We start from the raw sequence: 17900 nt of genomic DNA, 5'->3' as shown, positions 1-17900 counted from the left end.
GATTCACAATCCAGCCCGGTATATGGCGTTGGAGTCGACTGGGATGTTAAATGTCGAAGCAGTCGAGTTATTAAGTTGTTTCTCGAACGTGTGGGAGGATCCATTCTTTATTAATCTTTACATAAATTGATATAATAGGAGATGTCAAAATGAACAAGTACATTGAATGCTTTTACAGGAGGATGCTTGTCAGGTCCACTAGTGTCATTTATGTTTACTTAGTGAGTTTAGATACCAGTAGTGTGGTATCTGAAAAGTTACACACCTCATAGTTCCTCGAATTTTTTCAACAGTCTCTTTGAATTAATAAATGAAAAACAAAACAACTATATCAATGGGTTGATCAACTTGAAGTTGGAGATAACAGGCGTATGAAAAGACTGAATTTATCGTTAACTATTTATTATATTTTGAATTACAGGTAATAATCTTCTTCATAGCATTCCTTCAATTCATACAAATTGTTAACACTATCACTAAAAGCGTCCTTATCAATACCTAGAGTAGAAAATGTAGGAAATTTGGAGATATTTATTCTTTTTGTTTCTTTGAGTAGTGTCTCCAACATTTTTCCTATGCCTGATCCACTGTGTAACCCTGTTAAAACTGGCACACTCTGAACGTCTGAAATTATGAAAGAGTTCATTATATGGCAGTATATCTCAACTCAACTACTCACCAAGTGTGGAAGGCCGTGGACACCCAATTATGCTACCATTAAACCCAACAAACTCGTCAAATATTTTAGGAAAAGGCTCACCAACTTCTAAACTATTACTGACTGACGTTGCATGATTTAAGGATAAAGTTGTTGTGCAAGATAAATAAAATTGCAACATTTCCTCCACAGTCTTACATTTGTATGCAGGAAGATCTTTCTGCCTACCAGCTTTTGATAGTGGTTTCTTCAATTTCTCTTCCGAAATGCCCCTCAAAGTGTACAGTTGTACCATTCTTTCAGAACCTTTAAAAACCATTAACTTTCACAGGAATATTCATTCAAGGTAAGCTAACATTCAAAAAATTATCTCACCAAGATTACAATTTGGTGTAATACTTCGAGTAAGGGGTCCTTCCCAGTTGTCCAAACATTCTACCAAGTCAGAATCACAATTTAAAGAAAATGGAAGACTCATACTAGCTGCTGCTGCCATTCTGTTATTATTAGTTAGATCCTTGCATAAATCCTTCAACTTATAATTTCCAGATTTAAGCCTATACTTCAAGCTGATAGTATCTAAGGCTGCAGCTAATATGGCCCCTGAATGATAGTACAATTCTGGCTGAAATAAATAGAAAATAATTTATTCTGAATATATCATTTTCTGAACATGAATTTTCTTACATTATAATTTGTATGATAAAACTCCCGTTTGTTCCCTGGTTGCCTCCATCCTGTTTCTCCTGTACATAAGGGTACAAATAAAGAACAGATCTCCCTCAAAGAGTCAAAACAGAAAGCTAAATTCAAGACTCTATTACTGTCACTTATAATAGATCTAGATCTTTCTTCTTCAGTTTGATGATTGTAATCTTTATAGAAAGATGGAATCAAAGGAAAAGCAACAACAGATCTTCCATATTCATCATACAAATGCTCTATAGAAGATGTTGCCAATCCTGAAAATCCATCAACTGCATCAAGCAAAACTTGACAACCCTGATAAACGATACATTTATTATAAAACATATAGATGAAAAGAGAACATCTTACCTGGAAATAATCACATTCTTCTACATAGTTCCTTATTTTATCAATAAAATCATTCTGGAACTGCTCTGTACTCCATAACCTACTACCTTGATGAAATGCATTGAAAGAATTACTTTGATGTTGGAAGTCCTTGACTATATTTAATGTCCTTGGATGAAACCTAGTATAGAGAAAGTCTGACCATACGTTCACATTTTTATCAAAATCATATCCAGTTTCCTGATTACTGCTTTCAGGATCGTCTAGTTTTTTTTGAAACTCATTTTTCTTTAATTTTTCTTCTGTCTTAACTTCAACTCTATCTGTTTCCCATTGTATATCATCTACATGGAATTCAGAGTTGTCTTCATATAAATCTGATGCTGCTGGTAAGGCACCTGAGCTGCCTTTCAAGTCAACTAATAGTAATCGCGGGGTGTACGTTTCTTGTCCCTATGAAGAAATTTCAGCTCATACAGACTACTCTAAGTACATGAATCATTGACAGTTATCGAAATATCTTATGGATAGGAATTGAGGTTTCATATCAATTTGTACCTTATTATTTATACCGTCTCGATAAAGAACATCGTGATTTATATCTTGTTTGGTGTCTCCTGAATACTGAAAAGACTTCTCCTGGACATTCCACCAATGAGTTCCCACGAAATTTGAATAATGACCAAACTGCAAGGTCAAAATTTTGCTAGTTGTATCAAAATTCATTTGGTATTAACTCCTATCGATTTATAAGTGCAGCAAATATTGATTACAATCGAAAATCGAGAATTACTCTAAGTTTACAAACAAATCAGATTCTTGAACATTGAACATAACCTCAACTCAACCATAGACTCGTCCAATCAGAGAACTGTCCTTTTCTTGTTTCATCTTTTACCCGGAGGAACCCTAAAAGAGTAACGAGAGTTACTCTTTGCTTTTACTTTGCGGGGCTGCATAGAGAACTACAGTAATCCATAGAGAAAGGGAAACTCTTGTCTCTGCAGTAATCAGTCAGTTATCGATTCATAGAATATTGGATAAAGACCATAGATAAAACAAAGTTATAATTTCTATGATGAATACGCTTCCACCATTCTGCAACCAGGACCTATTTTAATAATCTCTCGAGGAAACCTTTCAGCAATCCGTGCAGAAGCAGAATTCAATATTGATGTTATTTGGTGTCAATTTAATAAAAAAAGTCAGCAGTACCAAATTATAATAATCTTTCCGAAAATTGATACAATTTTCAGCCCATCTTATTATACATGTCGTCATAATAAATGTTCTCCCATTTCCCTGATAATTACAACATTACACGATATCATTTTGAGGTATACTCTATACTCATCTATTTGTGATATCGAATAGAATGGAAAACTTTAATGATATGCTTTGGACTTAATTGATGGCTCAAGAAAAAACATACCATTTTTATTTCCTTATGTGATATTTTCACCTCGAGTGTGCTTGAAATTCATAAGCATATTTTCAGAACTATTGCCGCGTTACCTAGTTCAATTAATCTTCACCTAATATGAAGAAAAAAAGAGCTGTAAATAGTCCAGCTGTTTGGTCTCTGAGACTAATTGGCTTATGGTATCCGGAAAATGAAAATTCTCAACTTTATAATCTATATTCCTTCTATTCCTCAATTTTCTTTTTTATGTACGTGATACACGTTTTATGCATGTTGATACACGTTTGTCTGGTTTGCAGAGATATTGAAACTTTTGCTGCTTCTACCTATGTCCTCAGCATCAAAATCATAGCGGTATATAAAAGGATTTATATTCGGGCAGGAATGGCACTGGCGAGAAAGCTTATATACATTTTGGACGAAGATAAATTCCAACCGAAAGATTCCAAACAAGAAATTATTGAGGAAAAGCTGTATTCCGAATGGAAAATTAAGGCAAATACCCTACTCTTTGGAGTCTTCAATACAGTTATCTTTTTGGTCATATCTCCAATTATCGACGGAATTTCCAAGATGAAACTTCCATTTGCCGCCTGGTATCCGTTTGTGCCTGAACGGCCAAGTATTGCAGTGTATACAGCCCTTTATATATTTCAGGCATTAGGAACAATGTACGCAGGATGTTGCAATGTTGGAACAGACGTTTTCATTTCGCAAATTTTGAATAATATCACCATGCAATGTAATCTGGTTTCTCACACTGTAGAGAATCTCTACGAGTATTCAAAGAAAGACTTAAATTTACAAGGACCTAGTCGAAAAGAAGCCTTGAAGAATATGAATAATACCCTTATTTCCTGTATGATCCAGCACAAAGCAATTTTACAGTGAGCGTCTTATGTACATAGCAAGAACAAACCTATTTCATGCATTCATGCACATAACAACAATTCTGAGACTTTTTAGTTATCTAGTTTTTTCAATTTTCAGAATGATCAATTGAAAATTTGCTTAAGTCTCTTGTGTTTTTTTCATATCAAGCTTCGTTTTCGAAAATAAAATGGAACTCACTTTTTACTCATTCTACAAACTATCCATGGACAACATGTTCTGTTAAAATACAGGACTGTATTGACTGTGTCTGACGACACGTTCAAAACTACCCATCAGACATTTTTTTTGAAACTTCAACGCCCAATATCTCAGAAAAGGGGCAATTCGGAAGCATATGTTCATAGGAACTTTTTTAAACAAATCACTTATCTGAAGTTCCATACTGTTGCTAGGGAACAGCCTGTATATGCTCCCCCTACCCTCATATGGGTGCTGTTAAAATGTTGGTGGACATTTCTCCTCTATATTATTTTCATTTGTGTACGTTTAACTCAATTTTTTGTTTTATTTTGCCCCCAAACAATATTATTAATTATTATCAGGCGATTTTTCAGGTATTCCAAGGAGGTAGAGGCATTTTTCAATCTAGGCTTGTTAGGGCAGTTTATAGCATGTTGCTTGATTATTTGTATGAATATGTTGCGGCTTTCATTGGTGAGTATAAGAATCGTTTGGTGGGTTGTGGTTTTAGCTTTATTTTTTTCAAAAAATGTTTGGCTTAATACATAGAGCTTCCTTTTTTTACTACCCAATTTTCATCTTTCCGGTTTAGAAGGTTTGAAATGGGAGACATCTATTCAAGTATGAGGTATACCCTCTGATCATCGATATGCAGCTGAATATATGAGGTTTCTTTCAAAATATACATATATTTATTTTCAGTTAGATGAGCAAGGGGGTGAATTTGTTGCTCTTCTCATTTATCATGTGATTATATGCACAACTTTACTCACCTATTGCTGGCATGGAAATGAAGTTAGCGTTAGTGTAAGTACATTATCAGGCCATAACAACATTATAGGTACAATATGCTGATAAACCATGGATACACATTTTATCACACTCTTCTCTGAGGCTTCAATTGTACGACAAGTCATCACTATTGACTCTCTAATTACAGTCATAAACATACAAAACAAAGAAGGTACATTTGGGTCTGCTGATTCTTGTCCATGTAGCGATTGAAAAGCATCTCACTATAGAATTTTTTTTCAGAGCGAGAAAATTCCTGTTTCAGCCTATAATTGTCCATGGTTCGAATGTGACGTGAAGTTCCAGAAGAATTTCCTATTTTTCATACTTCGAACCCAAAAACCCATCTCTATCCTCACTCTGAACTTCTTTCCAGTTTCGTTGACTGTTTTTCTTTTTGTGAGTACCTAATTTTATTATTGGGATAGAAATATTTTGTAACCTTTTTCCGGTCCACATCGTAAAAAATAATTTTCAATTGTAAAAAGTCGTTTCAAATAAGATATCGCATGATATGTACCCATATATCCAGGAAAAAATTACAAAACCTACACCCGGATGACGTTATTCACTTTAAAAATTTCGAAAAGTTGCTTATTCAAAAAGAAAAATGAACTACCCGCTTCAGAATATCCATCTTTCAGAGGAGACCTTACGAGTGATTTGCAAAAAAAATGTATATATAAAACATTTTGTCAGTTACCCATTCTTTCATTCATTCAACATTTCTTGATTTAACTTTTTCCCATACAATAAATTATACACAATAGTTCATACTTCCTTCGAAAGATCATTAAATGGTGTATTTAGCCGGAAACAAAAGTAGTCCATAATTAATAACTTTTCATCAGAAAATATGACTTCTTTCCTTCAACTGAGGTATAGCCTAAATGTTATATCGGCCATGTGTTTTACGCCACATGACCCTTTTTATTGCAGACCCCTTAAAATTCGCAGAGGTAAGGTAATCATGATGGTTATTTTTTTAGATTATGAGAAGCTCCTACTCTTTTTACGCGGTTCTGAGGTCAACCCATGAAAGCAATAATTGAACTTACCACCCAAAGAGATGAATCCGTTTTCACATCTGCATATGAATATTATATTAAAGCACTTGAGCAAATTGATTTTTTTTTTTTCTTTTTTTACTCACATTATTTTGCTATATACAGGGTGTTTCACACAAAGTAACCGACAGAAGTATCTAGACAACCTTTTTTTCTGAAAATTTATAGAAATGCTTATAATTTGTCGAAAATCTTCAGATTTGTTTATAGGGTGTGAAATATAAGTAGACCATTTATTGGTCTATTAAGATACAATGTATTGTAGGTATTTGAAAAAAAATTTCTTCGTATTAACTATATACCACTCTTAGTCTGAGTCAATTTTGAACTTTACTTAGGAACATCCTGAAACAAGCAGAATCTAGAGAGTATTGACTGAAGATAGTAGAATTTTCAACTTTTGTCAGTAGAAACTTTGAAACTTAAAGACTATATTCGAACTATAACTATGAGTGTTAGGTACAATAAAAAAACTGTTAACAAAACAAGACGAAGTCTTTATAATACACATCCTTATTTAAATACAATTTTTCTCACCTAGTCTAACTCTAATTTCTTAAAAGTACCGGATACTCCGAAAATATCAAGAGAAAGCTTTGAGTTTTTGGGTCTCTTCTTCTCATCCACAAGCTGCGTATCTTGATACTCGAAAAATTGCCTGTTTTCCAACATATCTCTTGTCATTTTCTCTGTAATATAGGTACATAGGTAGACCAGAATCAGCAACCTTATAAAGACTATATATATTTTTTTCTTCAAGGGAAGGCATGTATTTGTTTGCAAACTTTCTTTTTACTGTCCAAATAATAGTTTAATGATTGTTGAAAGTCGCAATAAATATTTATTCTTTTTTTCCAAATTCCTGACAAACTGCGTTTCATACAGGTGACTATATTCCAAATGGCTAGATTCAAATGAAAATATAGGTACTTTATTAACGCATAACACTCGCGGATATAAATCAACAGAAAATTCACAGCATTTGGTTGGTAAAGAGTCGTAGATGGTCTAGGTCTCATTTGACCTCGTCAGAGCAACAAAACTCATACCTCGACCAAAGTTTTTTTTTTGTGAGAATTTCGCAAAGTACATTTTTCAGTATTTATTATGAAACCATTTCCTGAGTTTTTTCATTGTAACAAAATAAAGGAATTTCAATTACCTTGTAGACCTTCAAACGATAGTTCTTGACCTCCATAATCCTTTGGTAAACAATTTAACGGTATAAATTTCGTCAAATCTGATATACCACTGTGAATGTGTATCTGCAATCAGGGGGAATATATTCGCTCCGTATATTTCATGTTAAATCGATTTCAATTGAGGAAAATTATTGAAAACTGGACTAAAAATGGGCAAGTGGTCTTGACGGAAATGTTGAAAATTCCTCCCACGTAAATTTTCCATTTTCCTCTACTGAAATTGTCGGAAAGAAGAATTTTTTATTACCAAATCTATCAATTCCTTATTCATGAAAGGTCTGACCAGGGACATCAACATATCCATAAGAGTTTTATTGATGTTGATGAAGTGAACCCCTTTTAGCCTTACCGGCAATGCGTGCTACAAAAAATATAAAATTGAAATTTATACCGAAAAATATGAAAGTTCTTCAGACTGAACCTGAATGTATTCAAGACCTTTCCTTGCTATGGTCAAATTAATTTTTGGTAAATGGCCTAGTGTGAAGTTCTTCATGTCGGAAATGACTTGGAGTCCATCATGAGGTCCATTTAAATGAAGATTTAGGGTTATTACTGAATCTGCTAATTTGAAAAGATTGATTGGTTCGAAAAATTCAGGATTTGGGTCTAACAAATACATTAAGAAGATACTATCTCCCTTTGGTGTGAGCTTGCTTAGCGGCGCGTTCAATCTACAATAATAAAATAATAAAGTTTTTGATTATTATTAATAAAAAAGCCAAAAAGGATATGATAAAAAAACTCGATATAACTTAAAATAGATAAACAAACAAAGGGCATGAATGGACAGAAATTAATAGCTAACAATTGTTGAGCACTGCTCAATGAGCAGTGCACTTCGATGACTTCGGAAAGGAAATTTCAGCGAATTTCCAGAATTTTTCATGAAAAATGAGATTAATGATAATAATTTAACTCACCCTACTTTACATGTTTGTATCAAGACTTTGTCACTCCTAGCATGAAACATATCACGTTCCAAGGTTCTGAAGGAATAATATGTATCCAAGGTTGTTTTGGCAAATTCATTATTATAATAACAGCTTTTCAAGAATAATATGGCTTCGTGTTCTAAAAATCGATTGAATAATTTTTGAACTCCTTCATTGCACTAAACGCTAGCTCGCAATTGAAATTATTGTATATTACCAGAAATTTTAGGTAAATGTGGCTGGGTGTCGATCCATACCATCAAACTTTTCACATCTTGTCTTCTCAATTTCGCGTCACGCTCATATTCTTTGTCGATAGAAAACATTTTGAATCTTGATCTTCAGCAACTTTGCTTCTGGCTCTTACCGTCTTACCTTCAAATTCGAAATGAAGGAACCTTCTACGATTTATCTCATTTTTATATTATAAACTTTGATAATTGTTGAAAAACCGGTTAGACCTCACACTTTTATAAAACAACGATTCTTTCACACAAGGTTTTGATTCGTCAATTAATTATTAAAACGTAAACAGTTTGCAGGTTGATTGAAAGGAGATAAATATGCTGTTCATTCATCTAGTATCCGAGAGTGTTGTAAATTATTCCCTTTCAGCATTGAGCTTTTAGTTGAACTGGAAAAAATAAATATCCTGATACAATATTCGGCAAAATTTTTCTGGTCTTAATGAGTTTCATATTATTTATTGAAAAACCCTTTAAATTTCACATATAGAGTACAAAGCTTGAGCTAATCTTGAGCTAGACCATTGAATATTCAATGCACCTAGTTCGTTTGCATTTGGTATCAAAATTGTACGATTTTTGGACTTTCTGGTATAGGTCACTTTTTCACACCCGAAATGTTTCTACCCAATTGAGTGGATATTAATTAAATATTTTTGATTCTTTGAATCGCATGTTAAACTTTCTGTGTGTGGAAAACCATAGCCCTTAGTCATCAGAAGAATGCGTAGTATAAATTAGGACAGCCCTCTTAACACTGTGTTTTAGAGGGCTGTGATAGAACCATTGAACTAAAGAAAGTTCAATGGATAGAACCATAGACAAACTAGATAGAACGAACACGGCCGCCAGTCAGACGAGCCACACCAGGCTACTTGACAAGTCCAAGACGGGCGAGCACGAGTAGTGTGGACCGGCCTTTAAGTACGGATATTGAGCTGCAATATTTGCTGCCCTTGAAAGCTCAGAAGTGGTTTTGCAAAGTGGGACACGTACAGAACTTTTCTAAAATGAGTATTGATTATTTGATGATTCTTGATAATGTGAAGAAAATTTCAATACTATTCGTTAAGTGAAAAAGTAACATTAAAATGAATTAATCTAGAAGATACCGGGTTGAGTCAGGCAAAAATTTCAATGGTTTTCTGGGTACGAAAAAAAACAATGCATCCTTAGAATTAAATTTATTTTATAACCTACAAAATTTAATTTTTGAATTCCAAATATGAAAAGTGTCAATGCCAAAAAAATAGTTATGTGATCTCTAAAATATTAATGATAGATACAAAGAATTACAGTTAAATGAACGATACAATAAAGCTTACAAAATAAAATTCAAAGGTTTTTTTTTATTTTTCGGTTTTAAAGGGGTCTTAATTACTTTTTCCGCACTACTAAAAGTTAACTACTATTCTTCCATTTTTATCCATATACTAAGTACTAAAAACATATTAAAATCAAAAAACTACAAGCATGAAAATAAGACGAGGTTTTTTAGACCATAATCCCATTGTCATGCCTTTAACATTAAGGTTTATAATGATGAAATACTAATAATAAAATCCATCTAAATGCTTAAAGATAAAACACCTAAATTAAAATTATACCCTATATATTAATAGACAAAAATGAAAGATCCGAGGCTGCGCTGGGGGTAAATTACTCGACTTCATAAAGCATGCAAACATTTTCAGAAGCCAGATCCGCAGGAACGATCGGTGATGTTGGAGATAAAAGCTCAAATCCCAAGAACTTGAATGTCTTCACAATCGAGGATTTGTCGGGTCTATTAGCTGGAATGACCTGAAAGAACAAGATATATCATGAAATTTTTGAGTTTTGTGTTCAAGAATCTATCATAAAACTGTCCTTTTCCATGATTTTTCTTAATGCCAAATCCGAAACCTACCACAACAACATGTTGACAGTTGAGCTTCTCCTCAGCAGCTTCCAACACCCCAACCAGAGCTTCCCTTGAACCGTCAGGCTGCATCAAGTTCGGCAGAGCAACGAAGAGGGTCCTACCCCGTAGAACAGCCTCCCAAGGTTGGTGAGCAGTGCGGAAAGTGAGCCGCAGTGGCGGCGTGCCCCTGGAGTCCCCAGGGGCATCAGGACCACCACAGAGGCCCGGCACCCAGAGACATGTTAGAGGAGTCGGCCCCGGTGAGACTGAAGGCCGAGCGTTTAGTACTCAACAAAGAATTACTACAAAAGAAGAAATACATCATACAAGTTTATGTCCTATAACAAAAATTCAAACGGAAATGAAATGCGCATTGACGCTAGTTGGTGTCTGGGTTATAGTGAGAGACATACATAATCGGTAAAGAAATACCTTCGCTTTGTTCTGAAGATGATCGAAGCGACAACGGAAACTACTTTTATTACAGAAAAATCTTTCTTGGGTTAGGTAGAAATTATCTTGCACCTTGCGCTTAGTTCTAAACTAAGCTGAAGACCAAATTAATATTTTTGGCGATAGGACCAAATATACCTCAATAAAATATTGCTGTGAAAAAAGATAGAGGGCGTTAAAGTTAATTTTTTGTTTCGTTTTTTGCTAATGATGTCACTATATATTTTTTCATCCATTTTTAAGAAAAACACAATTGAACAGTTCAGAGCATCGGAAGGGGGTTTGAAGTAACGATTTATTTATTCATTTCAACGATAAAGCATTGTAACATAAAAAGAATAAACTTAAATTAAATGTTCTACGTGGCCTCCTCCGACTTATATGCCTTTTCTAATGCCTTCAATAAAGGACTTTCGAACTTTGAAGAAAATATTATTCTGTCCCCTTATAAAAAATTCAACTTTAACGCCCTCTATCTATTTCCACAGCAATATTTTATTGAGGTATATTTGGTCCTATCGCCATATCTTGGTCCAAAAAATCTGCCCTTAGCCTATGTCCCAATAGTTATGAATCACCCTGTATATTTTAACAGAATATTATTGAGGTCACTTTTTCCCATTACTGTTTTTTCCAATTCGGCTCGGTTGAAGAGATACATTATTTTTTTAATAATAACAGTAAGTTGAACGCTCACTGATAAATATTTGACCATTGTGGAAAATAAAAGTATTCTTCATATTTTCTCGTTAATGCGCCGTTTTCTATTAATTTGATATTCAGAAATAAAAAATATCTGAGATATTCGAGAAATTGTGTACTTTGGCTGAAGGTAACTCTGTTTAAAACGTCCACAGATATGTAGTGTCACAGCCCTCCTGTTTAAGAAAGAGCTTCGATCTGAAATTTGGCTGTTTAGGGGATAAAATTATTAATAACTATGATAAAAAGTTTCGAGATGCTTCACTAATTGTTCTGAATTCAAAATTACCTGTTAATCATCACGCTCAATTGAAGACACATTAATGACAAGTTATTTCAAACTTTAGCCGATAGCAATATTATAAGCACTTGAAAAAATTCGTCTAGTAGACTATGGAATTTTGAAATTCTGACATCTAAATTCCATGGAGTACTTGACGTAGGACTTCTTGGAACGTTTGTATCTAATATCTCCATTGACCGAAGCTTCAAATAACATTTTTGAATAAAACGGTTTCAATTATGCAGAATGAAAAAATGAACCGTCGACTGGTAATATCATATACGTAGATTACTTTATCACGAACTAAATTATCACAAACCACTAAAGATACGTGGAATCATGATGCCACAACAAGCGGATAGTATATTCCAATGTGTATTAAGAATAACTCCGACGACTCATTGCAGAATTCTAAAAGTTATTGTCTTCAAATATGCCTATCCATGAATATACAGGTAGGTATTTCCACGGTAAATCAACGATCACGCGATCACATTTTCCAAAACCAATTAAACTCGCAAACTTCTGTTTGTTTTGTATTTTGACGAAGATTTCAGTGATTTTACTTATACAACTACATTTCCATAGACGCCATAGAGTACAAAGCTATGCTCTTATTCCTCTTGAGTTTTGTAAAGTGCTTCAAGTGACGCATCATTTCAATCTGACAGAAGTAAGGTTGGTGCAAAATGCCGTACCTATTTGAAGATTTCATGCCCTTGAAAAAATAACGGATCGTCATAAATCGGAACGATGTGAAAAGACGAATTCGTTATTTTTCACGACTCGTAAATTAATAAATGGATTGTTATTCTACCTAAAAATAACGATTCGATTTGAATCACGATGCGGCCAAAATACAAGTTCTCCACGTCTATACATCTATTTCAGTGAGAAAACACTTTCTTTACGTCAGAATATTCAGATAGAAAGTTTAAATGAACATGAACCGTCTGTTTTGGCCTACGCCCAATAAATATCTGGCAATCGTGATAACCTTGTTGGTTTACAACTTTGCTTCATCTGCAAAAAAACAGCATCTTTTCAATAAGTTCACGAAGTGTTGTGAAAACACCAACAATCGTTCTTCTGGCTTCGAAAACGTGGCCACTGTGTACATAACGAAGAATTAAATGCTGAAAGTTGATTGAAAACTTATTAGAAAGATAATGTAGACAATTTTTTGTTACACAGAAATTTAAGTGACCTTCAATTTCGAACTTTTTTTTGCAAATACTACCCTTTCAAGTTATACAGGGTGTTTCATAAACACTGCATTTCCGAAACGGCTTCAGACATTTGAACGAAAACAACTCAGAAATAATATCCTGAATTTGTTCGCAATGTTTATGAAACACGCTGTAAAACGTTCTACATTTTGTCATGTGGTATCCTCATCAAACCGAGAATTCAGGTTTACAATCAAAACTTCAAATGAAGAATAGCCAAATATGTACTATAATTTTTGTTGAAAAACCTTGCACCGTCCCTTGTATTCCCAGAAAAAAATCACACCATGAACTATTCAAAAATACAATACTAGGATAAAAAAAGATAACGATATGTTCTGAATTTCGGAGAACTTGAGGCAGATACACCACAAATTCGCGATTATGAATTCTTCGAAGTGCACAAACTAAAAACAGTAACCTAAATCGATTGTTCAAAGGAACTCTGAAGAATGGAAATTTGTATTCGGTTTTGTCAATACTTTTCGTAACTCACATCAAACATTTATTTAACAATGGATGATAAAGAAAAGGTTCCATTTCAATTCACAATGAATTAAATAGTTCGAAGTCCACGAAACTACGTAATTGAAGATAAATAAAAATAAATATATCCATCCCATGGAATAATTATTATAAATTCCACTTGTTCAACAATAATTCTTAAACTCGTACCTAGATGGTGCTGAACGTTTTCTCAACACTGAAAATTATTGAAGTATGTACATAAAAAGAATTGTGTATTCATATTTTTTAGCGGTATTTCATATCACTGCAGTAGACATTTTGTCTCCATTATCCTAAAAAACTAAAAACAGAGAGATCAAAAAATATATCCTCATTATCTATACCTCTCCAATCTTGTAAACATTTATTTATATCCCAATACGTTCAACTGACAAGAGTAATTAGTTTCACGTAATTTCTTCTAGATAAACAAAGCACTCATGAACAATGAATTTCGACGATAAAAGATTTGTAAAGAAAAGATAGGAACTGGGGAACTGGCCAAGTTTATTCTTCGTATCAGGAGAACATATTACATACATAAGCACAAATAAAAAATGGATGATAAATTCATATGGCATATTTTTTTCATTCGGAATCGCAACTGAATTATCTGCAGACAATAGAATCAAATAATTCAGTTATCGATTGAATACATCAATGCTTTCTTAGCAGATGGTACTATAAGATTCATTCGATTGTTAATTAATAAAAAATGCAACAATTCTGATTTATTCATTCAGACAGTTTTGGAAACTTTCCATTGCTCGTGACCCAGACTTCACAATGCGCATTTCATTTACACAATTATTTACATCATGTCATAATCCCATTAAACAATTGGCCCAGAATATCAAGACTAAAACTTATCGTAAGCCATTGGTGATTACTTGAGGTTTTATCAATAAATTAAATGAAAAAATATCTGGTAGTAGACCCATTTGACAGAACTCCCAATGTCAAATAACGAATACGTACGAATTATAATTCATGATTCCAGGCATGGCTTCACTATCACCTTTTTTGCTTCCAAAATTCAAATTATCAGATTCTGATATAGTCATAAACATAATTGAAACCTGAACTCAAAAACACAGATATAAAACCAATTGAATCTTCACAACACCTTCCGCTAACGTTTCCGAAGTCGCAGTTATGCAAAAGAGCACAGCACTCAAGAGCTTAACAAAAAGACAGAACGACGCGTCGGGAATTTTCGGCTTTTATAGACAAGTTTAATACAGGGGTGTCATGACGTAGAGAAATTGTCGATACGTTGTAACTTTAATCAATGAACATTGATAATGAAACAAAATGAAGTAATATTTTACGCAAAGTGTTGGATTTTGAATTATAAAAAATATAACTTATAAAATATTGCAGGAGCTTATATTTTTGCAAAACGCATCCATAGACATTTGACTTTGACATAACCAGAGAGGAATCTTTGACACAACCAAAGAGGATTCTTGACACAATCATAGAAGTCTTAAGTTAAGACCATAGAGAAAGGGAAAGTGTCTCTGTTAAGACCAGAGACAGAGACTTTCTCTATGGTTAAGATCTCTTGTCTCTGGTTAAGCCACAACCACAACATAACAGAAAACAGCTGATTGTTGATCAGTGGTTGTCAAGTCAAATCTGTTCCATTTCTATTGAAATAGAAACAAAGAACCGAAGGAAGCTTGGCATTTTCAAAAATAGTTTAGTGTATATGTATTTACAGAAGGAAATTTATGCTGGTGCTTCAACTAGCGGATGTTAATAGTATATCTTCCATACCATTGTATGTTCTACTTCCCAAATTGTATTAAATCATGATTAAAACCTACTGAAAACGAATAGTTTCATTCATGAAAAAACATTCATGTTTATGTATCTACATGGACCGCTTCCCCCTAATTATGAACAGTTTCAAAACTTCGGTCCTGCTGATTATCCAACTATTTTCACATCATGAATACTGTTCTTTTCATAGGAAAATCTATATTTTTCATATAGATGAAAGAATCAAATTAGAAGAAACTGATGATAATTAGCGTTATTTGATACAAACTTCTATCATTGTATTACACAATGCTTCTATACTATTTTAGTTGTTGCTAATGAAACACATCTTATAATTGTATCACTCAAGAGAGTCCATACTTAATAACATATCTGGTTTTGCTTCTTTTTGAAGCTAAACTAAAATTTCCTGATGAACATCTTATTGGTGACCCAAAAATGAAATATGTTTGTATTTTAAACAATGTAAAGATCTCCAGGTCTGTACACATAACTTTTTGAAAGCATTCTGTTCAGATTAATATTTGGAACTCAAGAAGGATTAGCTTTTACTCAGCTTTCAGTCTTACTCATATTAGTGATGTCATTTTCAACATTACAAATTTCTCATCTTGTGCGAATTGCAGATAAGAGTACAATAGGAACTGCATCTTGTACCATAATATTATGATTGAATATCAATGAGAGAAAAAATCCCAGACCTGAAATTTTTATTTAACTAGCATATACATTTGTTATAAAATTGTCTTGCCTCAATAAGACAACAACTCGTGAATGGAACATTGTTTTTACTCTATATGACCTTGATATTACAAATGTAGGTTAACCAGCTGATTTTCTCTTTTAGGGTTACATGTGTACACTAATCTAAATTTATACCGTAACTTTAAACTGAAACACTATGAGTCCAATTCCTCTTCAAAAGAAATATCAAGTCCAAATACATATATCATTCATATGATTGATTTACAATCATTCAGGCAATTCTTACAATAACTTAAAACTTATCACTCACTGTTGATTTGGATTTCGTCTCTACTGCATTTTGGCATCATAACTTGTATCTTATTGTTGAGTTATAATCCTCTAAATTAAGAAGATGAAAAAAGTATTTTACAAAAATATATTTGAAGAGTAAAATGTCTCCATTATTGATCAAATTATTCTACTACCCAAATGAAGCCAAAAACAGTAGATCAGGTAAATATTAATGTTCACTATGTTCATTCAAAGTCTCAAGAGTTGGGAAATTAGGCGAATTCCATTCATTGTGAAGGATATTTTTGCACATTGCCATACATTACTGACTGCTGACTCTGTTGATTTGGGTATTGTCCTTGTTGGGGCATAACACAGTATTGTTGCCCAGCTCCATACTGATACTGTTGGTAGGGTGGATATCCACCTTGCATATAACCTCCATATCCTTGGGGGTACCAATAGCCACCATAACCATATGAATAGGGCTGTGTTGGAACAGCAGATGCTCCAGTTCCTGCAGAACCCATTGTCATTGAGTCCCCCATTCCACCATTTTCTTTACCCCAGAAACATTTAACCAGCTGACCATTCACTTCTGTATTATGAATACTCTCAATAGCATGTGTAGCAGATTCCTTTGTAGCAAATTTGATGAAAGCATAACCTTTATCTTTGAATACACGAATGTCTTGTATGATACCAAATGGGCTAAACGTTTTCTGCATCAAATCTTCAGAGAGCCCATTTACAAAACCACCACAGTACACAGTACAATTTGTGGGTGAACTCTGATTGTAGACTTCATCGAATGTAGGTTGTTTACTTCTTGGATTAGCCTTTTCTGTCCTGGGCGGTGGTGGTTTCCTTGTGGACCAATTTGTACGGATAGATCTAGAGCCTAACCACTGTCCATTCATTGCTTGAATGGCATTCTCAGCTTCTGCTTTTTTGACGAAAGAGACAAATGCATATCCTTTAGATTTCAAAGTTTGGGGATCTCTTACTATTCTGCAATTAGATATCTCTCCAAATGGTGCAAAGGCTTCTCTTAAAGTTTCAGTCTCAATTTCTGGAGATAAATCGCCAACAAATATGTGATGATGATTTGATGTATCCAATTTGGGTTGGTTTCCAGGGCTAGTAGCCCAATTAACTTTCATTTCTTTATCTAAAAACACCCGCTTATTCATGGCAGCCAAGGCTGTTGATGCAGATTGGTGGTTGGTGAATTCAACAAAGGCATAAGGATCGTTTCCAGGTTCCCTTATGATTTTACATCCTTTTACAGGACCTATTTGTGAAAACAATGCACACAGAAGATCTTCGGAAACACTAGCATCCAAGTTTCCAACATACAAAGTTTTTGGATGACTCTCGTCCGACATAGTGACGCCGGTAGGTGCGAGTAATCAAAACACTAACTAATTAAATTTGAACAGTATTTTGGTTTTCACATATATGGATAACAGTTCCTACAAGCAATACTTTCACAACACACTTTTTCTTTCAGCGTTCCAAATTACGAGAAATTACTGACAATAACTGGCCAACTTTTCTCTTTTTGTGACCAGCTGTCATCAAAAATGTCTATTCTGAAAGTCCCTAAACAATCACAAATTCCCT

General features: G+C 33.8%; 5 protein-coding genes across 5 annotated transcripts; 1 reads left to right on the top strand and 4 right to left on the bottom strand.

The window, feature by feature from the left end:
* Positions 1–385: 385 nt before the first annotated feature.
* Positions 386–2554, bottom strand: LOC123306793 (protein misato). The gene is made up of 6 exons (XM_044888940.1): positions 2252–2554; positions 1715–2146; positions 1346–1660; positions 1034–1283; positions 680–964; positions 386–624 (listed from the first exon to the last, which is right to left on the bottom strand). The coding sequence occupies exons 1-6, from the start codon at positions 2417–2419 to the stop codon at positions 416–418; spliced, it is 1659 nt and encodes a 552-aa protein (XP_044744875.1). The 5' UTR covers positions 2420–2554; the 3' UTR covers positions 386–415.
* A 469-nt stretch (positions 2555–3023) lies between these two features.
* Positions 3024–6093, top strand: LOC123307176 (odorant receptor 49b-like). The gene is made up of 6 exons (XM_044889393.1): positions 3024–3030; positions 3416–4003; positions 4565–4679; positions 4893–4997; positions 5226–5381; positions 5972–6093. Exons 2-6 carry the CDS (start codon positions 3501–3503, stop codon positions 6032–6034), a joined length of 942 nt encoding a protein of 313 aa, XP_044745328.1. The 5' UTR covers positions 3024–3030; positions 3416–3500; the 3' UTR covers positions 6035–6093.
* Positions 6094–6101: 8 nt separating this feature from the next.
* On the bottom strand, positions 6102–8586 carry LOC123307451 (alpha-tocopherol transfer protein-like). Its single transcript, XM_044889773.1, has 7 exons — positions 8404–8586; positions 8175–8325; positions 7673–7925; positions 7499–7612; positions 7212–7314; positions 6587–6738; positions 6102–6394 (listed from the first exon to the last, which is right to left on the bottom strand). Exons 1-6 carry the CDS (start codon positions 8510–8512, stop codon positions 6587–6589), a joined length of 882 nt encoding a protein of 293 aa, XP_044745708.1. The 5' UTR covers positions 8513–8586; the 3' UTR covers positions 6102–6394.
* Positions 8587–9600: 1014 nt separating this feature from the next.
* LOC123307175 (ornithine decarboxylase antizyme 1) lies at positions 9601–11023 on the bottom strand. Its single transcript, XM_044889392.1, has 3 exons — positions 11005–11023; positions 10341–10621; positions 9601–10234 (listed from the first exon to the last, which is right to left on the bottom strand). Exons 1-3 carry the CDS (start codon positions 11021–11023, stop codon positions 10091–10093), a joined length of 444 nt encoding a protein of 147 aa, XP_044745327.1. The 3' UTR covers positions 9601–10090.
* A 4966-nt stretch (positions 11024–15989) lies between these two features.
* LOC123307798 (nucleolysin TIAR) lies at positions 15990–17856 on the bottom strand. Its single transcript, XM_044890236.1, has one exon. It carries the CDS (start codon positions 17660–17662, stop codon positions 16562–16564), a length of 1101 nt encoding a protein of 366 aa, XP_044746171.1. The 5' UTR covers positions 17663–17856; the 3' UTR covers positions 15990–16561.
* Positions 17857–17900: the final 44 nt, after the last annotated feature.

Source organism: Coccinella septempunctata, chromosome 2 (assembly GCF_907165205.1).
Source record: "Coccinella septempunctata chromosome 2, icCocSept1.1, whole genome shotgun sequence".
NCBI classification, from domain to species: domain Eukaryota; kingdom Metazoa; phylum Arthropoda; class Insecta; order Coleoptera; family Coccinellidae; genus Coccinella; species Coccinella septempunctata.
The sequence above is the reverse complement of the archived record's forward strand: the minus strand, read 5'-3'. Positions and strand labels throughout refer to the sequence as shown.